This window comes from Electrophorus electricus, chromosome 6 (genome assembly GCF_041902795.1).
Source record: "Electrophorus electricus isolate QZ-2024a chromosome 6, ASM4190279v1, whole genome shotgun sequence".
Classification (NCBI taxonomy): domain Eukaryota; kingdom Metazoa; phylum Chordata; class Actinopteri; order Gymnotiformes; family Gymnotidae; genus Electrophorus; species Electrophorus electricus.
In genome coordinates, this window is record NC_137502.1 from 25044549 (window position 1) to 25063903 (window position 19355).

The following is a 19355-nucleotide window of genomic DNA, read 5'->3' on the forward strand; positions in this document are numbered from 1 at the left end:
CTGTATTTTGTGTTAGAGCCTGTAGTGTCTTAGACTATTATTATTTTCCAAATGCACTATTATTTTCCAAATGGTATGTGTAACACAAGGGTTTTGTCACATAGGGCACCATTAAATTTGTCAGGTTCATCCCTAGCTTTTAACCTCAGACGAGATGGGCTTTTGATGAGATTGTAGGAGCTTTGGTTGTGTTCACCACTGGAGTATGTTTGGGTGTGTGAGAGATCCTGCCACAGCATATAGTTTGCACACGTCCTGTCTGGCCAGCCGTTCCTGCCATTCTGTAGTCACAGGTAGGCCATGAGTTCTTTTTAAACTTCTCTATTTTCTGTTTCCCACTGGGTTGTTTTCGTCTTTCAGGAGGCCACACTGAGATTGTTTTTCCATCCTCTGCTTTCCTCTCTCACACACACACACACACACACACACACGCACACAGGTTTATACACACACGTATACACACAGACGACACTACTGCAAAACACAGTGACCTTTCAGAGGGACACAGGCAAATATGCCTTCATCTGTGGCTGAAATGTCAACATCTTGTGTTTGCATTCATTTGCTTTTTTAGTGATTCCGTTTTGATATACAGCCTTGGCAGGCCAGGCTGCACCTCATGACTCTGCTCACATCTAACTTGCAAGCATGATTATGTACATTTGAAACCCCATTACTGAAATGAAAAAAAGTTAGCTTCTACACTGTTGTTGCAGACAAGAACACTTGTGCAACCTATTTAGACAGATCATCATTTAATATGACTGTAGACAATGTTTTGAGCTAGTGTAGTTGATGGACAGCACTGGTGGCCAACCCAGTTGAGTCTTTCCCATTTCCTGCTGACTTTGGGTAGAGCTGAAGACAGTTACCACACGTGAAATTGAGTTAGCTGAACAGTTGGGCTTTTGTCTTGCAGGTTGCTTGGTGTGTCACCCAGTGGTTGTTGGATATGCCATAAATAATCCCAATTCCCTTATAATAAACTTAAATGACATGTAAATGTGTGTTGTGTTTGGACTGCTTGTTAGGTGTGTTGTGTACATTTAGATGAACCGTGGGTTTTATTGTGGAGTACACAATACTGTACACAATATTGTGTTTAACATGGTCAGTATCAAGATTATGGAGTAAGTCCTAATGAACACAGGTGGTTCATTTGGTTCTCACATGGTTTGGTATTTAAAAGTAATAACCTCTAGTTATGATCTCATCTTGCTATCTCTTCTTCTTCTTCCAACATTTACAATGAAGTGTAGAAAACTAACTGATTTAAGGCACCTAATATGGATATCAGTGAATGACATTCAGTGGAAGCACAAATAACATTTCTGAAAATGCTGGGTGTGATCTCGCTGACACACTCATGCATACACCAACACATTCTCCCACACTACTTTCAGATATTTGCCCACGACATGTACACATACATGAGCCAATCTCTCAAAGCTGGAGCTCAGATCACCCTCCTTACACACACACACACACACACACGCAAGTCTGTGAGGTGGGAGATGATGAGTGAGAATTATGCAGCACACTGCAGACCTCTGGGCACAGGGGGCCGGCAGTGCGAGGATGAGGAGCGGAGAGGATGAAGGCTATGCCGTGCTCAAGGGAAGGAAGAGCAAGCACCCACACACTGAACTAAACAATTCCTCACCAAGAAAAAAAAAGCTTATTAAAGGAAACAATATAAATGATCCAAACAAAATAAATGATTATCCACAGTAATTTGTAAATAACTATTTCAGCCAATTCAGCCAAATATTGGCAAGTCTTGCTGATATATACGCAGCTTGACGCACTACATTCCTTAAATATCACACTCCTTTTTTATTCTTTTATACTTTCTGAGATATTTTGCTGTTGCTGCCAACGGTTTCTGCCTGTTCCTGTCTGCTTGCTCATTCTTTCTGGTTTTTAACCACGTCGTCACCCCACTCCACTCCCCCACCCCACCGCAGTTCTCCATCACAACAAAGGACTTCTCTTCAGCAGAGCGCCGCCCCGCCTACGCCGTCAAGCCTGTCCAAGAGATGGAAAAAGTCATTTTTTAAACACTACCCTTATGACGAATCGTACGTCTGTTGCACTAGTCATGTCTAATTTCCATCAGGGCCCCAATAGCAGTGTCAACCAATCAAATGACTTTACTGGTGGATAAGTTAAAGCATTCCTGCAGGTACTGTGAGGAATGTCATGCTGTCAAGCAGGGCTCCACCTGTTCTTCTGTTTTGGAAGTCAGTGTGATCGAACTGGATGGAATGCTTCCAAGAAGCACACTCCAGAGAATGAGATGTGACATCTCTTTGGCAGCAGGGGAAGGCCACGTGGCTTCAATCACCTAACAGTGAACTCTTCCTTTACCTGGTTGGCTTCTCTGAGGCCCCGCCCAATTCACCTTATCTCTGCCCATCTCTCTGCTTCTTCCTGACGCCCAGTGAACACACGCGTCTTCCTGATTCTGTGCAGTCACGCACGGTGCTTCTTGCTTGTTGTGCCCAGATCACTATGGACAGAAATCCAGAGGATTCTCAAAGAGAGGAGGGAGAATGATAAAGAGAAAGAAAGAAAGGGACAGACAGAAAGAGAGTGGAACAAGGGAGAGAGAGAGAGGGAAACAAAGGAGAGAGAGAGAGAGAGAGAGAGAGAGAGAGAGAGAGAGTGTGCAATATAACACTTTGTGTTGCTTACAGAGCAGGCAGTCCCACTAATTCTCCAGGGCTGTTCTGCATAGAAATGTGCATCCTTGTCTAAACTATGCCTCATGTTACCATGACGTCTGAGCTGAAGAAGCCTTGACCCTCTGAGCGGTTTTTTTTTTTTGCCCTGAGGTGCCTGCTTTTGCATGCAGTGTGTGCCAGCCCACGGCTCAAGGCCTCCCTGAGAAAATTGGGCGTGGGGGGTAACACATTGTCCTCACATGGTCTTGGCAGGCCTCTTGCCAACGGGCACATGCTTTGCCTTGAATGTATAATCCTTGCGCCAGAGGGAAGACCGAGCACGCAAACTGGACTGTGGCTTTGTTTTCCTCCACAGGTGAGGCGGGAAAAGGAAGCTCGTCTAGGAGATGTGAGGACGTGCTCCCTCTCAGGACGTGCATCCAATGAAACAATGACGTGTGCATGTCAGTGCTGACTGGAGTTTACCACTAACCCACAGTACTCAAAGTGGCTTTTTAGAAAAACATTTACCTAAAGGCGAAACGAGTCGCGACCCCTCTCTTGTAGTCGTCGTGAATTCTTTAAAGGGTGTATTTTGAAATGTGCGCCATTGTTTCTAAACACTTCCTAGGCTACTCATAAACACAGCTTGGTTATATATTCATGAACACAACACGATTAAGAGGTTCGCCAAAGGCCGTTTGCACTCCGAGACAGCAGATGGTGCTGAGACTGTCAGCAAAAGATCTCGGAGTTGGTGCTGACGCGGCATTCGCGTTTCAGCCACCCTGAGCACATACGTGTCAGTCCGAGTAGTGGAAACGAGTAAACCATGGCACCGAAAGGCGGCAATAAGCAACAGTCTGAAGAAGATCTCCTTCTCCAAGATTTCAGCAGAAACCTGTCCGCCAAGTCCACTGCGCTTTTCTACGGCAATGCCCTCATCGTCTCCGCAATTCCCATATGTAAGTAGCTAGCATACGTGGCTAGCTTTGGCTAGCTCGTCCACTAACTTCAACTTTCACAAGCTAGTCAGGTTATGCCATTGGCTAGCTGGCTTTTTGCAGTTCAGGAACAACCCCCTTTCATTTGTCCCATGTCACTTATATTATATTCTTGGTAGAACTAAAATACCGACTTGTTTTCTTCTTATTAGCCGTCTAAGCTAGAGTAACAAAGTTGGCTAGCTGGCTAGTTGGGCAGCTATCTTATCTAGCGGTATGTTTGAGTTTAGGGGGCTTGCTTCGATGCAGTTATTTCCACATACTATGTAGACCACACATCTACAATATTGTGATAATGCAAGTAAAATTTTCTTTACTCAGACATCCCCCCAAATCTCGTTAGCTAGCTACAGGAGTAGCATTATCTTATTTCCTTGAGCACTGTGAGATTTATTTTGATTGCTAGCTAGCTGGGTTATATTGATTGCATTTAATGTATGTTGTATTCCACCTTTGACTTGTACTGTCTGTAATGCCAGATTGTTATATATAATGTGCAGACACTGCGATTGTTTCTATGCTAGTGTTTTATTTGTATGTACGAGTCGCAAAGCCACATCGCCGTTAGCAGAAATCTCAGTACAGAATCGATGATGTCTTTTCGACAGGGCTGTTCTGGAGGATTTGGCACATGGACTTGGTTCAATCGGCGGTTCTGTACGCTGTCATGACCCTGGTCAGCACCTACCTGGTGGCTTTTGCTTACAAAAACGTCAAGTTCGTTCTGAAGCACAAGTAAGATCTTGTTCACCAACACATCTATACAACTTTTATTTTTTCCTTTGGTAGATACTTTCAGAGTGCCTTTTTAAGTGTGTTTCTCTATGAGAATTGTGATCTAGGTTTTACATATTGTTTGCTGGACATGGTGGAGGAGTAAATTTGTGTCTTTACCATGTGCTGGCAGAGTTGCTCAGAAACGTGAAGATGCTGTTTCCAAGGAAGTGACTCGCAAACTCTCTGAGGCTGACAACCGCAAGATGTCCCGCAAAGAAAAAGATGAGAGGTAAACCCAGCAGACCCAGTGACTGACTTTTATATCAAATGAGTAACCAAGTACGAACTAAGCCTAAGTGTGAAGATACTGTGTTAAGTTTGTTGGTATATTTGGAAGCAAAACAAGCTCTTGGCTGTATAGATAACTTATGCCAGTGTCAACAGTGTTCACTTGCAGTAAAAAAAAGATTATTTTTCTTTCTTGACCAGTTGTTATCCAGTTAACACACAAATCTAGTTTGCACTCTATTAACATGAGGTTAGTTCACAATGAAGGCTTACTGTCTGCTGTGAAAAAGATTATTGATGAATTAGAATCTGCATTTTCAGTAATAATCCAAGCACCAGCTGTTTTATTGGCATCGTGAGATGTTTTTGAGTCAGTGTGATGATTATCTGCTGTAATTGGCATTTAAAAGCATAACATTTATGAATAATCTGCAATATTTCCTGTTTATATTGCTGGTTAAAGGTTTTTTCCCTCCTCTAAATAGGATCTTGTGGAAGAAGAATGAGGTGGCAGATTACGAGGCAACGACATTCTCCATCTTCTACAACAACACGCTCTTCCTCGTGCTTGTTATCATCGCTTCTTTCTTCCTGCTGAAGAACTTCAACCCCACAGTGTAAGGGTCATTTGCATTTATGGCATTTAGCTGACACTTTTACCCAAAGCGACTTACAATTATGACTGAATACAACTTGAGCAATTGAGGGTTAAGGGCCTTCGTCTGTCTTTCTCTGTATTTGTCTCTGTGTCAGTCTGTCTGTCTCTATTCTGCATCTCAGTCCTCCCTTTCTCTGTATGTCATTAAAGATAAATCAGAACTCCCCCCCCCTTATTTTACTGTTTTATCTTGCTTTTAGTTAAAACGGTCCAGTTTAGGTGTATTTAATAGAAAGTTACATAAATGTCTTCTGCAAACACCTGAAATGCCAATATTCTTTACTTGGGGAAAGTTTGGATGAATTATCAAAGCCTTTTTTCTCTCTCTCTCTCAACAGGAACTACATTCTGTCCATCATTGCCTCCTCTGGTCTCATCGCCCTGTTGTCCACTGGCTCAAAGTGAGAGGAAGAAGGGAGACGTACAAGAGAGACTGGGGGTGGGGCCAGAAACTGGGGGTTGGGGCCTGTGATTGTTGGGGGTGGAGTGTTATGGGATGAGGAAGAGGGACAGAGAGCTGGGCAAGAGGAGACCTTATCATTTCATTTGTGGACTTTCTTGAAATTCAGGCCAATCACAAACCCTGGGTGCCGTGTCTGTCTGCTGCCCTGTTTTAAAAAAACAAACAAAACAAACAAACAAAAAAAAACCAATAAAAGACTGTTCATCCAGCATGGAGGCAGTGCCATTATTCCTGCATGCGTGCAACAGGACAATTCAGATGTATGGAAAGTCAAACACACACCCAGCAAGTTCCACTGTCATGTTTTTATTTCAAGCATATACTCTAGAACTATGTACTGTATATATTTACAGAAGTCACTCCTTTCATACAGGGATTAAGTGCATTACGTGGACAAACACCCTGAAGCAGAGATTCACCACAGCCTGTATAGCCACAGTCACCCTTTACCAAATAGCACAATAAACCCTTAGGAAGTATAATTCACTCTTAAGAATTCCGTTTTTTTTCAAACGCAACAACCTGCACCCTCAGTATTTTCCTCAATTATGTACATTTTCATATAGACATGTGGAAGAATGTCAGAATCCCTGGCGTTTCCCACGCAAGCGACTGACAAGGCGCTCGGTCCAGAGGTGATGGCTAGCGACACTAATTCCTCCACGCTACTGGATCACCCCCGTGGACAGTTCTGAGCTCCAAAACATTTACACTGCAGAATCACCGGACGCGCTCCTATGTGCTGATAGCATGGAGCCGTTTGTGACTTACAAATAAGCAAAGCAAAGACAGTACAGTGTCATAAGTAAATACAGGTAACTGATGATGAGATTGGTGAGATGAATGCAGCATTTATTGTTGATCGGTCATTCACTCAAAAGAAGCCCCAGCCCTGTAGAATATGGCTTTCAAACAGGATGGCACAAAGCAGGAAAACGGATCTCCATCAAAGGTTGCCGTCTAGTCTACTGTCTAAATGCTTCTAGATTTTTTTCATATTTAATATAGTCTCAAAAGTCGTTAGTTTGAATCATGCCAAACTAATGGAATAAATCCAACTGTAGTTAAGTTTAAGGTTTCAGAATGCATTGAATCATTTCTTCAATGTTTGTAGTTAAACTTGAATCGTTAAGAGGTGAGATTGATGACCACACCATAGAGAGAGATGTGAACACAGGCCTTGTGATAAGAATCACGCAGAACCAGAGGGAAAAGGGAAGGGAACTGCACACAGAGCAAGAAATACCTTGATCTCTCTCTCATATATATACATATATATATATACACATATACATATACATATATATATATACATACACACACAGAGCAAGAAATACCTTGATCTCTCTCTCATATATATATATATATATATATACATATATATATATATATACATACACACACAGAGCAAGAACTACCTTGATCTCTCTCTCATATATATATATATATATATATACATACACATATATATATATACATACACACACAGAGCAAGAACTACCTTGATCTCTCTCTCATATATATATATATACATACACACACAGAGCAAGAACTACCTTGATCTCTCTCTCATATATATATATATATATATATATATATACATACACATATATATATATACATACACACACAGAGCAAGAACTACCTTGATCTCTCTCTCATATATATATATATATATATATATATATATATATATATATATATATATATATATATATATATACATATATATATACATACACACACAGAGCAAGAAATACCTTGATCTCTCTCTCATATATATATATATATATATATATATATATATATATATATATATATATATATATATATATATATATATATACATACACACACACACATATACACACAGTGTGACAGCTGAAGACATTGTCTGGGTTAGCGACTAAAATGCTCTGCTTTTGTTCCTATCCTAAATTTCAAAGGTCGTAAGCCAAACGTTGCCCATTATTGGCCAAAAGCGAGGATGATAACGATACTGTTTCTTTAATTAGTGATGTGATCAGCGATGCAGGCTCTCTTTACAGAAGCAAGGGACTGACAGAGGCTAGATCTAAGGATGCACAGAACAAGACACCTCGTTCCACAGAACTGGTGCTCTTTGCAAGTTTATTGAATCAAGGCTGCGGTTCTCCCGTTTGAACAGCAGAGGGCTCCACACCAGCGGCCCCTATAGCGGTTCTCCAGGTCCCCACACAGCTGTGATGGCTTTCAGTTCACTGATCAGGGTCAGGATGGCGTCGGAGGTGGTGCTAGTCGGAGGTGCAGCTATGTCGGCGCTTACAAAGCCGCGGTTTGGAGAAGGCGGTTCTCGTCGTCACGGCGCCGAGCCTGCGTGGGCGAAAGGGGAGGAGGCAGTAGGTGCACAACCAGGCTCAGCTCTCGCAGACTCCTGTAGGAGGAGGAGGAGGAAGAGGAAAAGGGGTGGTGGCGTGTTCGGATCAGCACCGGGCGCGGGAGCCCGTATCCTTAGGAGCGGTAGTCTTTCTTAGTGTTGGGCCTGTTCGCGAGGATGTGGTCAATCTCGGACACCACGTGGGAGGTCATCTTGGGAAGGACCTAAGTGAATGATATACAAGATAAGGATAAAGAATGTTCACCGGGATGTCCTGGATTATCTTAAGATAAAGGGAGGGAAATTAATTTGTGCTTTAATAGATGGTTAACCTCAAGCACCGAAGAACATGCGGCAGTGCGGAATTCACACCTGCCGTTTTCGCAGTGTGTTTAAAACACACTTCAATTGTGAACACGCTTAAGTACACAAACAAGATCCGGCAGGGTTTAGTGCGGTGATTCGAGCTCACTCACTCACACACACTCAGAATCCTACTTGCTCCATGCAAGATGATAGTTAAAGAATGCTAAATCCAAACACGGTAGCCTGGCATCAGGACTGATGGCACTTAGGTGTGAGTGAATGTAAACATGCAAATGTGAATGTGTTTGAGTGCAGGTGTGTGTGTGTACTAACCTGGATGGCTCCCAAGTTTTCCGTTAGCTGTTCTGGGTTGGAGGTTCCTAAGAGAACAGAACTCACTCCTTCATTCCTCAGACACCAGGCTTCACACACACACACACACACACACACACACACACATACACACATACACATGCTTTGAGAGCTACAACATTGACCAAATACATGGAACAATGCATAGTAATGCCACAGGCATTTGGAAACTACATTGAGACCTCAAAACTGCTGTTCTGCATGTGAACACTAGGGGGTGTAGTAGAACTGAAAATGCCTAACTCATCCCTTATGGTTGCAAGAGAAAGCATACAAATTTGATTGGATACTAGGAATTTGTAAATCAGTCAGTTCTCTGAAGGGGCAGGTGCTTCTTCTCAGGCACCCAGAACGAGATCCTCCAGGCCAGGCCTGCAGGGGGCGCTGCTGTGCAGAGGGCAGCAATGGTGCTCACCCACAGCAAGCTGGGGCAGTGTACAGCCAAGCTTCTCTGCGATATGGGACAATTCCTTCAGCTTGGCCTGCTGTTTCCTCCCATCCTCGCTGAGAATCTTATCCTTCAGCCACTGGTATGACTGCGGCAGAGAGAGAAAGAGAGAGAGAGAGAGAGAGAGAGAGAGAGAGAGAGAGAGAAGACAAACTGGAGAGTCAGGAAGACACAAAGACAATAATACAGTCACTTCTCACCACTAAAAAGGTCAGTGAAACCGGTGTTCAGTGAATGTGTATACCTTCATCGATGCCCTAGAGGATTCTGGGATGCCATTTTCATATTTTCCAGTGATGACGCCACAGGCCAGAGGAGACCAGGTCATAGCACCCACACCTACACACACACAAACACACACACACACCAGATCAACAGGGGTGTGGGTGCATGAAATATGAGACTTGACAAGAGGCACATGAGACACACAAGAGACGTATGAGCCTATGTCAATCAGTAGCCATGACACTAATTCATCACGATGCCGTAAAGACATGCAGGAAGGAAAATGAGAGAGAGAGAGAGAGAGAGAGAGAGAGAGAGAGAGAGAGAGAGAGAGTTATAGAATGCCATCCATCAACCGTTTACAGGGCTGAGGACAGAAGCCTGAATGCATTTCCAGGTTTGACACTAGGAAGATGGAGTGTGCTGTATATCACAGATCAAGGTCTCCAGGGGGGCGGGGACTGATGACTGACACCTGCCTATCTTGTGGTACAGCTCTGGCAGCTGCACCTCCACTTTCTCCCTTTGGAAGAGATGATACTCTGCCTGCTCACATACAGGGGAGATGAGGTTAAACTGCCTCGCCACAGAGTACGCCTCCTAGAGAGAGAGAGAAAGAGAGAGAGAGAGAGAGGGAAAGAAAGGGAGAGAGAGAGTCAGAGAGAGAGAGTGAGAGGGAAAGAAAGGGAGAGAGAGGGAAAGAAAGGGAGAGAATTTGAGAGAGAGAGACGAAGGGAGAGACAGACAGAGACCAAAAAGCTGATGTGTAATAATTACTTGAAAAGATAATTATCTTTTAAGTAAGTAAATTATTATAGATAATGGATAAAAATAAAGATAATAATTCGCTAATAATTATTAATTACTTAACAATAAAAATTATATATATATATATATATATATATATATATATATATATATATATATATATATATAAAGATTACTACATATATAACCTTTTTTGTTTAGGTTCAGCTTGGCTCGTCTCTTAGGAAAATTAGCACAAGCCACAGCATCATTTAAAACACCCCCTACTGGGAGCTCCTGGTGGGTGGATGGATATGTAGGAGGGACTCTCTTTGGTGTAACACCAGAAACCCTGGCAAAGTGATCACTGCTGCACAAATTATAGGTCATTACTGCATCTGCCTTGCTTGACTGTGGCAAGTGCAAATCCGACCAGCTGCAACTGCCATTTATTACCCCATGAATTAATGATACTAGCCGAATTACAGCGCCACGCTCCGGGCACGCCCTTGCCAAGGCCGCCACGTGCGACGTGTGCTGTCATTAGTGCGGGCAGCATCAGCACCCCCGATTTTGCAGCGGCAGTGTAGCTCTAAGTAACACGGAAATAACAATGCCAAAGGACAGCTGCTGGCTCCACCCTTCGCCAAATCAACTTTATTTAGCTTTTTGTACAACGACAAGCCATCGTCCTCCTCTTTTCCTCCGCCCAGACAAGCGAACAGAAAGCTGCTGGTGGCTCAGCTGCGGATCAAAGCGGGTATGCGGCCCTGCGAATGCTCCGCGGGATGCTGCTACGTCTCGTTCTGGTGTTCCCGCTGCCGTCTGCAGCCCGTCTTGGTCTAGGGTGTCCAGTACAGCTGTTTCCACTCACCGTGATCTCCATGGCTGTCCATCGTGATGTTCCCCAGTACATGGCCATTCCCTGGTTGATCACGTAGGTCATGGCCCTCACAATCTCTGGAGAAACAGGTTGAAGCAAAAGCACATTATGCAGAGGTATACACCCTGATACTGTCTCTGGCATTCCCACACAGATGAGGACACTATCTCTTGCATTCTGATATAGATGAGAACACTGTCTCTGGCATTCCAATACAGATGTGGACACTGTCTCTGGCATTCCAATACAGATGTAGACACTATCTCTTGCATTCCGATATAGATGAGAACACTGTCTCTGGCATTCCCATACAGACAAGGACACTGTGTCTAGCATTCTGATATAGACATGGACACTGACTCCGGCATTCCGATACAGATGTGGACACTATCTCTTGCATTCCGATATAGACGAGAACACTGTCTCTGGCATTCCAATACAGATGTGGACACTGTCTCTGGCATTCCAATACAGATGTAGACACTATCTCTTGCATTCCGATATAGATGAGAACACTGTCTCTGGCATTCCCATACAGACAAGGACACTGTGTCTAGCATTCTGATATAGACGTGGACACTGTCTCTGGCATTCCCATACAGACAAGGACACTGCCTCTGGCATTCCCATACAGACAAGGACACTGTCTCTGGCATTCTGATATAGACATGGACACTGACTCCGGCATTCCGATACATATGTGGACACTATCTCTTGCATTCCGATATAGACGAGAACACTGTCTCTGGCATTCCAATACAGATGTAGACACTATCTCTTGCATTCCGATATAGACGAGGACACTGTCTCTGGCATTCCGATACAGATGTGGACACTATCTCTGGCATTCCGATACAGTTGTGGACACTATCTCTTGCATTCTCATACAGTTGTGGACACTGTCTCTGGCATTCTGGTATAGATGTGGACACTCTCTCTGGCATTCCAAGCTGCCATGCCCTGATCTGAAGACCTGCCCTGCTCACCGCTCCCCTGCCTAACTGGATTCTCCTGCCTCAGTCACCTGTTTCCAGCACATCAGTGATGACCTCACAAAAAGACTGAACTGCATGCCCTCTCATCTGCTTGGGACAGCAGAAATGGCTCTCCTGGGACTAGAAGCCAAAGCGCTGTCATGCACTGGCTGTCTGCTCTGCTAGGTGGAGCTTTACCTGGGTACGCCTATGAGAGCGCTCTGGCGCGGGGGCACAGAGGGGCCGGCGTTGGGGGCATCAGTAACGAGGGCGGAGGAGTGTGTGGCAGCACTAATGACAGCGAGGTGGATTCTACAGGTAGCTGTAATATGCGTCTCACACACTTGCGGCACATACGTGCACTGCAGCTCTGGAACAGTCAGCGAAAGCACAGAGGCCAATGCACAGGTACCATCGTACTTTTACCAGAGAGCGCGGAAAGGGAGCAGGATGTAGGAGAGAGAGAGAGAGATAGAGAGAAAGGGGGAGAAAGAGAGAGAAGAGAGAGAAAAGAGAAAGAGAGAGAACGAAAAAGAGAGAGAAAGGAAGAGAGAGATAGTGAGGAGGCGGGTTGTGGAATGCCGCACGGTTGTAGTTTGTCACTCACTCTTGAATAATTACATCAACAAATTTGCAACAATCTTTGAATAATCATCAAATTTTGGATTAGCATGAAATGAAACAGATATAAAAATCCTCTTTATATGCAGATGATCTGCTGCTAGCTCCTACAGCACATGCCCTACACCTTCTTTAACCCTTCAGCAAGAATATTTTCTTAACTGGGCATTAGACTTTATCATCTATATTTTTATAGACTTTGTAATAATGGCTATTAATCAGTGCATCTGTCACATTCAGTAAGACTGTGAATGCACTGGTAGGAAACACTGTCGTGAGTGTAAGACATGCAGCAAATGTCTCCAACTGAAGGGGTGAATGAAAGTCATTAAATGAAATTGATCCTAAACGTTTGCTGATGATAACTAAAGGAAGCCAGCGTAACTTCAGTGACTGACATGGGTCAGACAAACAGGCTTAAAAAGCTAAGAACATGATGACATAATAATACACAGGCAGTACAGTTACTGAAGCAAAACACACACCACCCGAGTGGGGCGTGGCAATAAAACACAATACGCACCATCTAAGGTGGTACACAGCAATAACATGGATTATCTTGCTACACTGGTGCCTGTCACGAGGTGGGATCTATTTTCAACAAGTGAACAGTCAGTTCTTGAAGTTGATGTGTTGGAGGCAGTGTAAGGACCTGAGTGACTTTAAGAAGGACCAAACCGTGATGGCTAGACGACTGGGTTGGAGCATCTCCAAAACGGCAGGTTGTAGGGGTTCCATGTGAGGTATTCACCAAAAGTGTTACAAGGAAGGACAATCAGTGAACCCGCAAAATGGCCAAGAGCACCCTAGGCTTGCTGGTACACGTAGTGAGCAAACGCTTACCTGATTGGTCAAATCCCACAGAAGCGCTACTGTAGCACCCACTGCTGAAAAGGTTACTGCTGGCTATGATAAAAAGGTGTCAGAACACTCAGTGCAACATGCTGACCCCTGACCCCCGCTGAAAGTGAGCATCAGGACTGGAGCATGGAACAATGGCAGAAGGTGGTCTGGTCTGAAGGAACACTTTTTTTTTTTTACAGCTTGCGGACAGCCAAATGTCTCTGTCAGATGTCCAGATGTCGGATCACTTACCTGGGGAAGAGATGGCAACAGGATGCACTACGGGAAGAAGTTAAGCTGGCGGAGGCAGTGATCTTTGAGACGTCCCACCTACCTAAACACTGTTTTGGACCATACACACCCAATCCATAGCAACTGTATTCCCTAATTCCCTAGTCACTTTCAGCGGGATAATGCACCTTGACACACTTGCAAAAACCGTTCAGGAATGCTTTGAGGAACATAACAAAGAGTTCAAGGTGTTGACTTTGCCTCTCAATCCAATCAAGCATCTGTGGGAAAACTAGTTTGATCCCCAGAGGCTCCATACCGCCATTTAGAAGACTTAAAGGGTCTGACTCTAATGTCTTGGTGCCAGATACCACAGAATGCCTTCAGAGGTCTTGTGGAGTCCATGGATCTATGTGTCTGAGCTGTTTTGATGCCATGAGGGGGACTTATCTAATATTAGGCAGGTGGTTTTATTGTTATGGCTGATCAGAGTATATTTACAGAAGTATGTGTATATATGAACCTTTTATTATATATATTTTTAATTTCTTTTTCTTTTCCCCCCCCAACACTATCACTATCATTTATAGCTATTAATATTCAAACACTTGCTAATTATAATTCTAATAAAGCTATTTGAATTTGAGACAGATAGCATAACTCCAGACATAAGTACCTATAACTAACTCAAGAGCCCAACAACCCTAGCATCTCAAACAGTGTCCACAGCCGCCACCAATACACTCTAATGACGGAGATTAGTGTGACGGTAATGACTGGTTAGCACAAGTGAAACATTAACGAGCCAATAAAGACCCAGGGCCTCTGCCTTCTTATTAAGGCCTATACTGAGCTCTCACCAGCGCTGCTCCGATCAGAGTCGTTAGCGATCATATTGGATCAGGTATGTCCGTGAAATATTCAGAGCCTAGTCACAAGGAAACACCTCAATGTCTATGAAATAATCCAACAAAGAACTGCATTGTAAACCATCAAAGTAATGTAATAAAATGACTTTTTATTTAATTGACCATGGATTAGATTTAAATCTGTAATCTGTGTCTGATTCAGGTTGAATGCAACGATGAATGCAATTTATTTCTATGGCACTTTTTACAACAGCCGTCACAAAGAGAGGGCGACAGCAGCACGGGAAAACTCCATAGAGCAAGAGGAAGAAACCTTGAGAGGAACCAAGACTCAAAGAAGGGGAAAAGAAAAACAGTTGAGCTAGTGCCCGAGGAGCCTTCTTCAGAGGCTGGCAGGTCGGCGTTCAAGCATTCAGGAGCCTGCTTTATGTCCTGCACTTGGCCTGAAATGTGAGGGAAGGGAAGCATCTGGGGCGTTTGCAGGACGCTGCCGTATTCCAGGGGCCCGGGCAAATCACGGAGTCCCTTTGAAATGCTATAAGATGACACAAAAGAGCTGCCCTGTCCTCTGTGTGGGCGAACTGGCGTGTGTACAGTTGAACAAATGATGAAAAACGATGATGTAAAGAGAAAGGATGTGAGGTATCAGGTAAAGTGCTTAAGATGCTTCAAGCAGAAAAACAGAGTGGATAGGGGGAAAGAGTGACAGAGAGAGAGAGAGAGAGAGAGAGAGAGAGAGTGAGGCATATCATGTCAGATAGTTCATTTAATTAAGCACTCTGAAGGGCAGAGTGGGTTGGCTGAGACAGCTGTGTAAAATATTCCCCTCTCTGTCCCTGTCTCACCTGAGGCATACAACCCAGATCTCATTACAGGCTACACCAAAACTGATCTGTCATTGCCATCTTCTCGTGCTTACTAACTCTCTCTCTCTCTCTCTCTCTCTCTCTCTCTCTCTCTCTCTCTCTTACCATCTCCTCTTCCTCTCTCTCCCCAGATCCACCATCCTGTGCCTTGGACAAACGTAACAATTCAAAGCTCGTTACAGTTGCAGTTTCCTGCAACCACAGCGGTCAAAACGGCGTACCAGCAGAGCGGCTGGCGGGCACGGCATTGCTGGGCTTCGCAAGCAGCGACTCGGTGACAGACCTCTTGCAAGAGAGCAGGGGAGGGGTCAAGCCAGAAATGAGCCATTTCGGTGACTGCACCCCAGGGACTGGTCTTTACAAAGCGACCGTGTTACCATGACTACCCCTGTTCACCACAAGTACAACAGGGTCTCAGAAACAGAATAGTAGGCTACCTACTTCTGCTGCCCCCCTCCCCCTCCCCCAAATTGCTGAAATTGTACCCAGTCATAATTGTAAGTCGCTTTGGATAAAAGCGTCAGCTAAATGCTGCAAATGTAAATTATTTTAATATTTGTGTGCTTGGTCTTGGTCTCTTCAGAAAACTGTAAAAAAAAAAAAAGGCTATTATAAATCATCGTGAGTTCAATCACACTCTTCCTCAGGTCTCCTTACCCTCCATTGGTGTGTTGCTATCTGGCCGGTTGGCGAAGACCACGTCTACATATTCCAGCTGTAGCCTCTGGAGGGAGCCCTTGAGTCCTATAAAGAAGGGGAGATTTGTTTGAACAAATAGGAACGCTGCTGCTGCTGAGACTCAATCAATCTGGACAGCTAGTAGTAACTAGTCAGTATTACCTAAATGTGAATGATTACCTCAGGCTTCCAGTTTGTTTGTTTTTGTGTGTTTGTGTGTGAGACAACAGTGCCGGCTGTTGGATTTTCATGTGTAGAAGGAGGTAGAGGTTGTTAACATTAACGTATAGGTTTAGGATAATACAAAACACGACGAACTTGCTTCTCTAAGTTATATAGGTTCTACCTCGCTGACTGGGAAGCAGAGAACGTCCTCCAAAATAGGTAATGTTGCTAATGTGGCTAACAGTAACAATAACAATGGCCAGGGGTACCAGTTAGTATGTCGCTATTAGCGCAAGTATCTGAATTATTTTGCTTATTAGCGCTAACGTTTTTCCTGGGCGAACGCTTTTGCGTTCACAGTAGGTGCTCTGTGGGCCCTCCATTAGTGCCCTGCTGGAGGTCCCTTGGCCCTTGGTCATTAGCCCTAACTGCCTGACCTCCCTGAGGAGTTAGCCCTTTTTTTTTTTTTTTTTTTTTTTTTTTTTTTTTTTTTTTGTGTGTGTGTGTGTGTGTGTGTGTGTGTGTGTGTGTGTGTGTGTGTGTGTGTGTGTGCGCGCGCGCGCGCGCTTTGTTTTCTGTGCTTTTGTTCTGACTTTGGATGTTCCCATACAGTTTGCATGCTTTTGTGTGTTTGAATGACTTGCTGTTTGTTTGTTTGTTTGTTTTTTTGTTTTTTTGTGTGGGTGTGTGTGTGGGTGGGTGATAGTTCTGTCTGAGAGGCCAGTGTAATTTTACCAATCATTTCCCTGCCTACTGCAAAGCACTGAACACAAGTGCACCAGCTATGATCCCTGCCAAATCGTGTGTGTGTGTGTGTGTGTGTGTGTGTGTGTGTGTGTGTGTGTGTGTGTGCACGCGTGTATATGTGTGTGGCTGTGTGCGTGCGTACACATTCTTTACCTTCTATTATATGTTTCCTAGAAAGGCCTCTCTCAGTCTCTGCTCTGTGGACACAATCAAACATGTATGAACACAATAAGCCTGAAGCAAATTCATTCAGCTTCAACATCAGCACACTGGCCTGCTTATCTGCACGCACGCGCACACACACTTATGTGTCTGTCTTCCTGCATGCGCGCGTATGTGTCCATCTGTCTGTCCTTCGTGACTCCTCCCCTTAGATCGAAGATCATTTGCTCATTTCCCATTCCCCACATCCCAACACCACAGCTGCATACTAACACCCCGACTGCCATTCATCAGAGGATCCTGAAGGAAATTAAGAAAGAAATTCCTTTGCTTCAACCTTATCATGCCCAGCTGAGCCTTTCTATATGGAGTATGCAGGCGACTATCTTCAACCCTCTGTACCAGTAGAGAAAATGTAGGTTCATCACTGGGGGCGGGATCTTGGGGACGGACCATGACAATGACTGACACTTGGCCCATTCCGCCCACTCCCTCTGCGGTCTCTCTATCTGTCCATGTGGCAGGAATGAAGTCATCTAGAAATAAAGCTGGAATTTTAGCTAAGGGCTGAGATGAAGGTGCGTATCTACACAGGGTTAGATATCTACAGAATTATAAAGATGCTACTGATGTCACGGTGAGTTGGGTTCCATTAGAGAGCAGTGGGGGTAGTTGGTGGAAATGGACTCGCTGCTCCCCACCCCAGTCTGTGACTGCAGTGTTGTGTGTGACTCGCCGTCTGATTAGTGAGAGTCTTTAAGGGGTTTGTGGAGGTTAACTTTTATGGAAGTTTAGTACTGAGACTGCTTTCAGTTTGCACAACCTTTCTATTCTCCACTATGAAGAATCCAGAAGTTACACTGCACTTGACAAAGACTCCAGTGTTTCAGTGCCCTACATCACACTGTGCTTGACAAAGCCAGGATATTACTCTTTTCATGTTATGAATCATTTCAGATTCACATTGCATTTTTTTTTTCTCACTTTGTCTTCTACTGTTGACACATTTTTGTGTCTGTGGGCAAGAGCCACTAAAAAAATTATGAAATGTAAACGTTTTCCTTGGTGCCAGTGACACCAGTCTGGCTTGCACTGATTACGGCTTCACACGTTTCAGAAATAAAATGGTGGTTCGTGGCATAAGAGTTTCACTCCAACACTTCAGAGTTGGGTAAACACACACTTGGAAAAGCATTTCTCCATTGCAGTGTCAGACAGGAGTGAGTTTCCTCTATGAGGTTAGTAAGACTAGGACTCCACTTACTTCCCCCCCCAGTAGAGCTTTGTGGTGATCACTAGACTGGATCTCCTAGGAGAGAGAGAGAGAAAATGAAGGAATGTGCATGTTGTATATTCTAAACAGTTCCACAATCTAAAAGTCATATAAGTTACTAAATGGCAATTACACGTTGCATTACTGCTCCTCCTCCACACTGCCTGGCCTGGAAGTGAACTGATCAGTGTAATGCTTTCTCTTCCATTTAAAGAGGATCATTGTTTTATGATGCTTTTTGGGAACGGTGCCAGAGAAATAAAGAACACTCATTCAGAACTTGTAAACACTCGGAACTTGTCCCAACATTTTGGAAAGTGGGAATCAGTCATTTAATCATCACATATTAGATGAAACATTATTTTGCAGGTGTTAAACCTTGAACCTGTTGACTTGGTTAGGAGTGGAATGTGCGGTGCAGGTGGTGTGGCATGACTGTGGCAGCCGATGTGAAATGGCAGCGGGCAGTAGCCCATACTCAGAGCTCCAGTACTCTGACGTGATGGGCACAATCTCACACTCTGGCAGAGGTGGAAACTAGAGCGGCTGTTTCAGTTTACGCAAAAGCGATCAGAACACATTCAAATCAGGAAAGCGAGGGTTGTAGCACGGAGAGGTGCATGTTTCAGCACACGCACACACGCTCTTCACATTCTGGCAGATGGCGGCTGTGGGGTAATTGATTCTGGGTGACTCAGTGACAATGCCTTAGCAGCACAACTTCCTCTGGGAGGCAAAAGTGCAGCCAGCTGTAGCTTCATGACCACAGGAAACACTTTCAGAGAGAGAGAGA

General features: G+C 44.2%; 2 protein-coding genes across 7 annotated transcripts in view; one reads left to right on the forward strand and one right to left on the reverse strand.

Annotated features, from left to right (window-relative positions):
- Positions 1–3422: 3422 nt before the first annotated feature.
- Positions 3423–6004, forward strand: ssr3 (signal sequence receptor, gamma). The gene is made up of 5 exons (XM_026997025.3): positions 3423–3631; positions 4279–4405; positions 4578–4676; positions 5161–5292; positions 5672–6004. The coding sequence occupies exons 1-5, from the start codon at positions 3499–3501 to the stop codon at positions 5736–5738; spliced, it is 558 nt and encodes a 185-aa protein (XP_026852826.1). The 5' UTR covers positions 3423–3498; the 3' UTR covers positions 5739–6004.
- A 1622-nt stretch (positions 6005–7626) lies between these two features.
- Positions 7627–19355, reverse strand: part of kcnab1a (potassium voltage-gated channel subfamily A regulatory beta subunit 1a) — a 100758-nt gene continuing 89029 nt past the window's right edge. For all 6 annotated transcript variants that reach the window (XM_035525808.2, XM_081716100.1, XM_035525809.2 and 3 more), the window contains 9 exons: positions 18554–18598; positions 17281–17324; positions 16195–16281; positions 11125–11210; positions 9983–10103; positions 9523–9617; positions 9246–9366; positions 8792–8880; positions 7627–8376 (listed from right to left, as the gene is read on the reverse strand). In XM_035525808.2, coding sequence (XP_035381701.1) covers positions 8287–8376; positions 8792–8880; positions 9246–9366; positions 9523–9617; positions 9983–10103; positions 11125–11210; positions 16195–16281; positions 17281–17324; positions 18554–18598 — 778 coding nt within the window. In that variant the 3' untranslated portion in view covers positions 7627–8286. The remainder of the gene's footprint in view (positions 8377–8791; positions 8881–9245; positions 9367–9522; positions 9618–9982; positions 10104–11124; positions 11211–16194; positions 16282–17280; positions 17325–18553; positions 18599–19355) is intronic.

Coding starts and splice junctions, on each gene's coding strand:
- ssr3 (XM_026997025.3), top strand. CDS start 3,499: ATGGCACCGAAAGGCGGCAATAAGCAACAGTCTGAAGAAGATCTCCTT. Junction 4,406..4,577: donor AAGTTCGTTCTGAAGCACAA/GTAAGATCTTGT, acceptor ATGTGCTGGCAG/AGTTGCTCAGAAACGTGAAG. Junction 4,677..5,160: donor CGCAAAGAAAAAGATGAGAG/GTAAACCCAGCA, acceptor TCCTCTAAATAG/GATCTTGTGGAAGAAGAATG.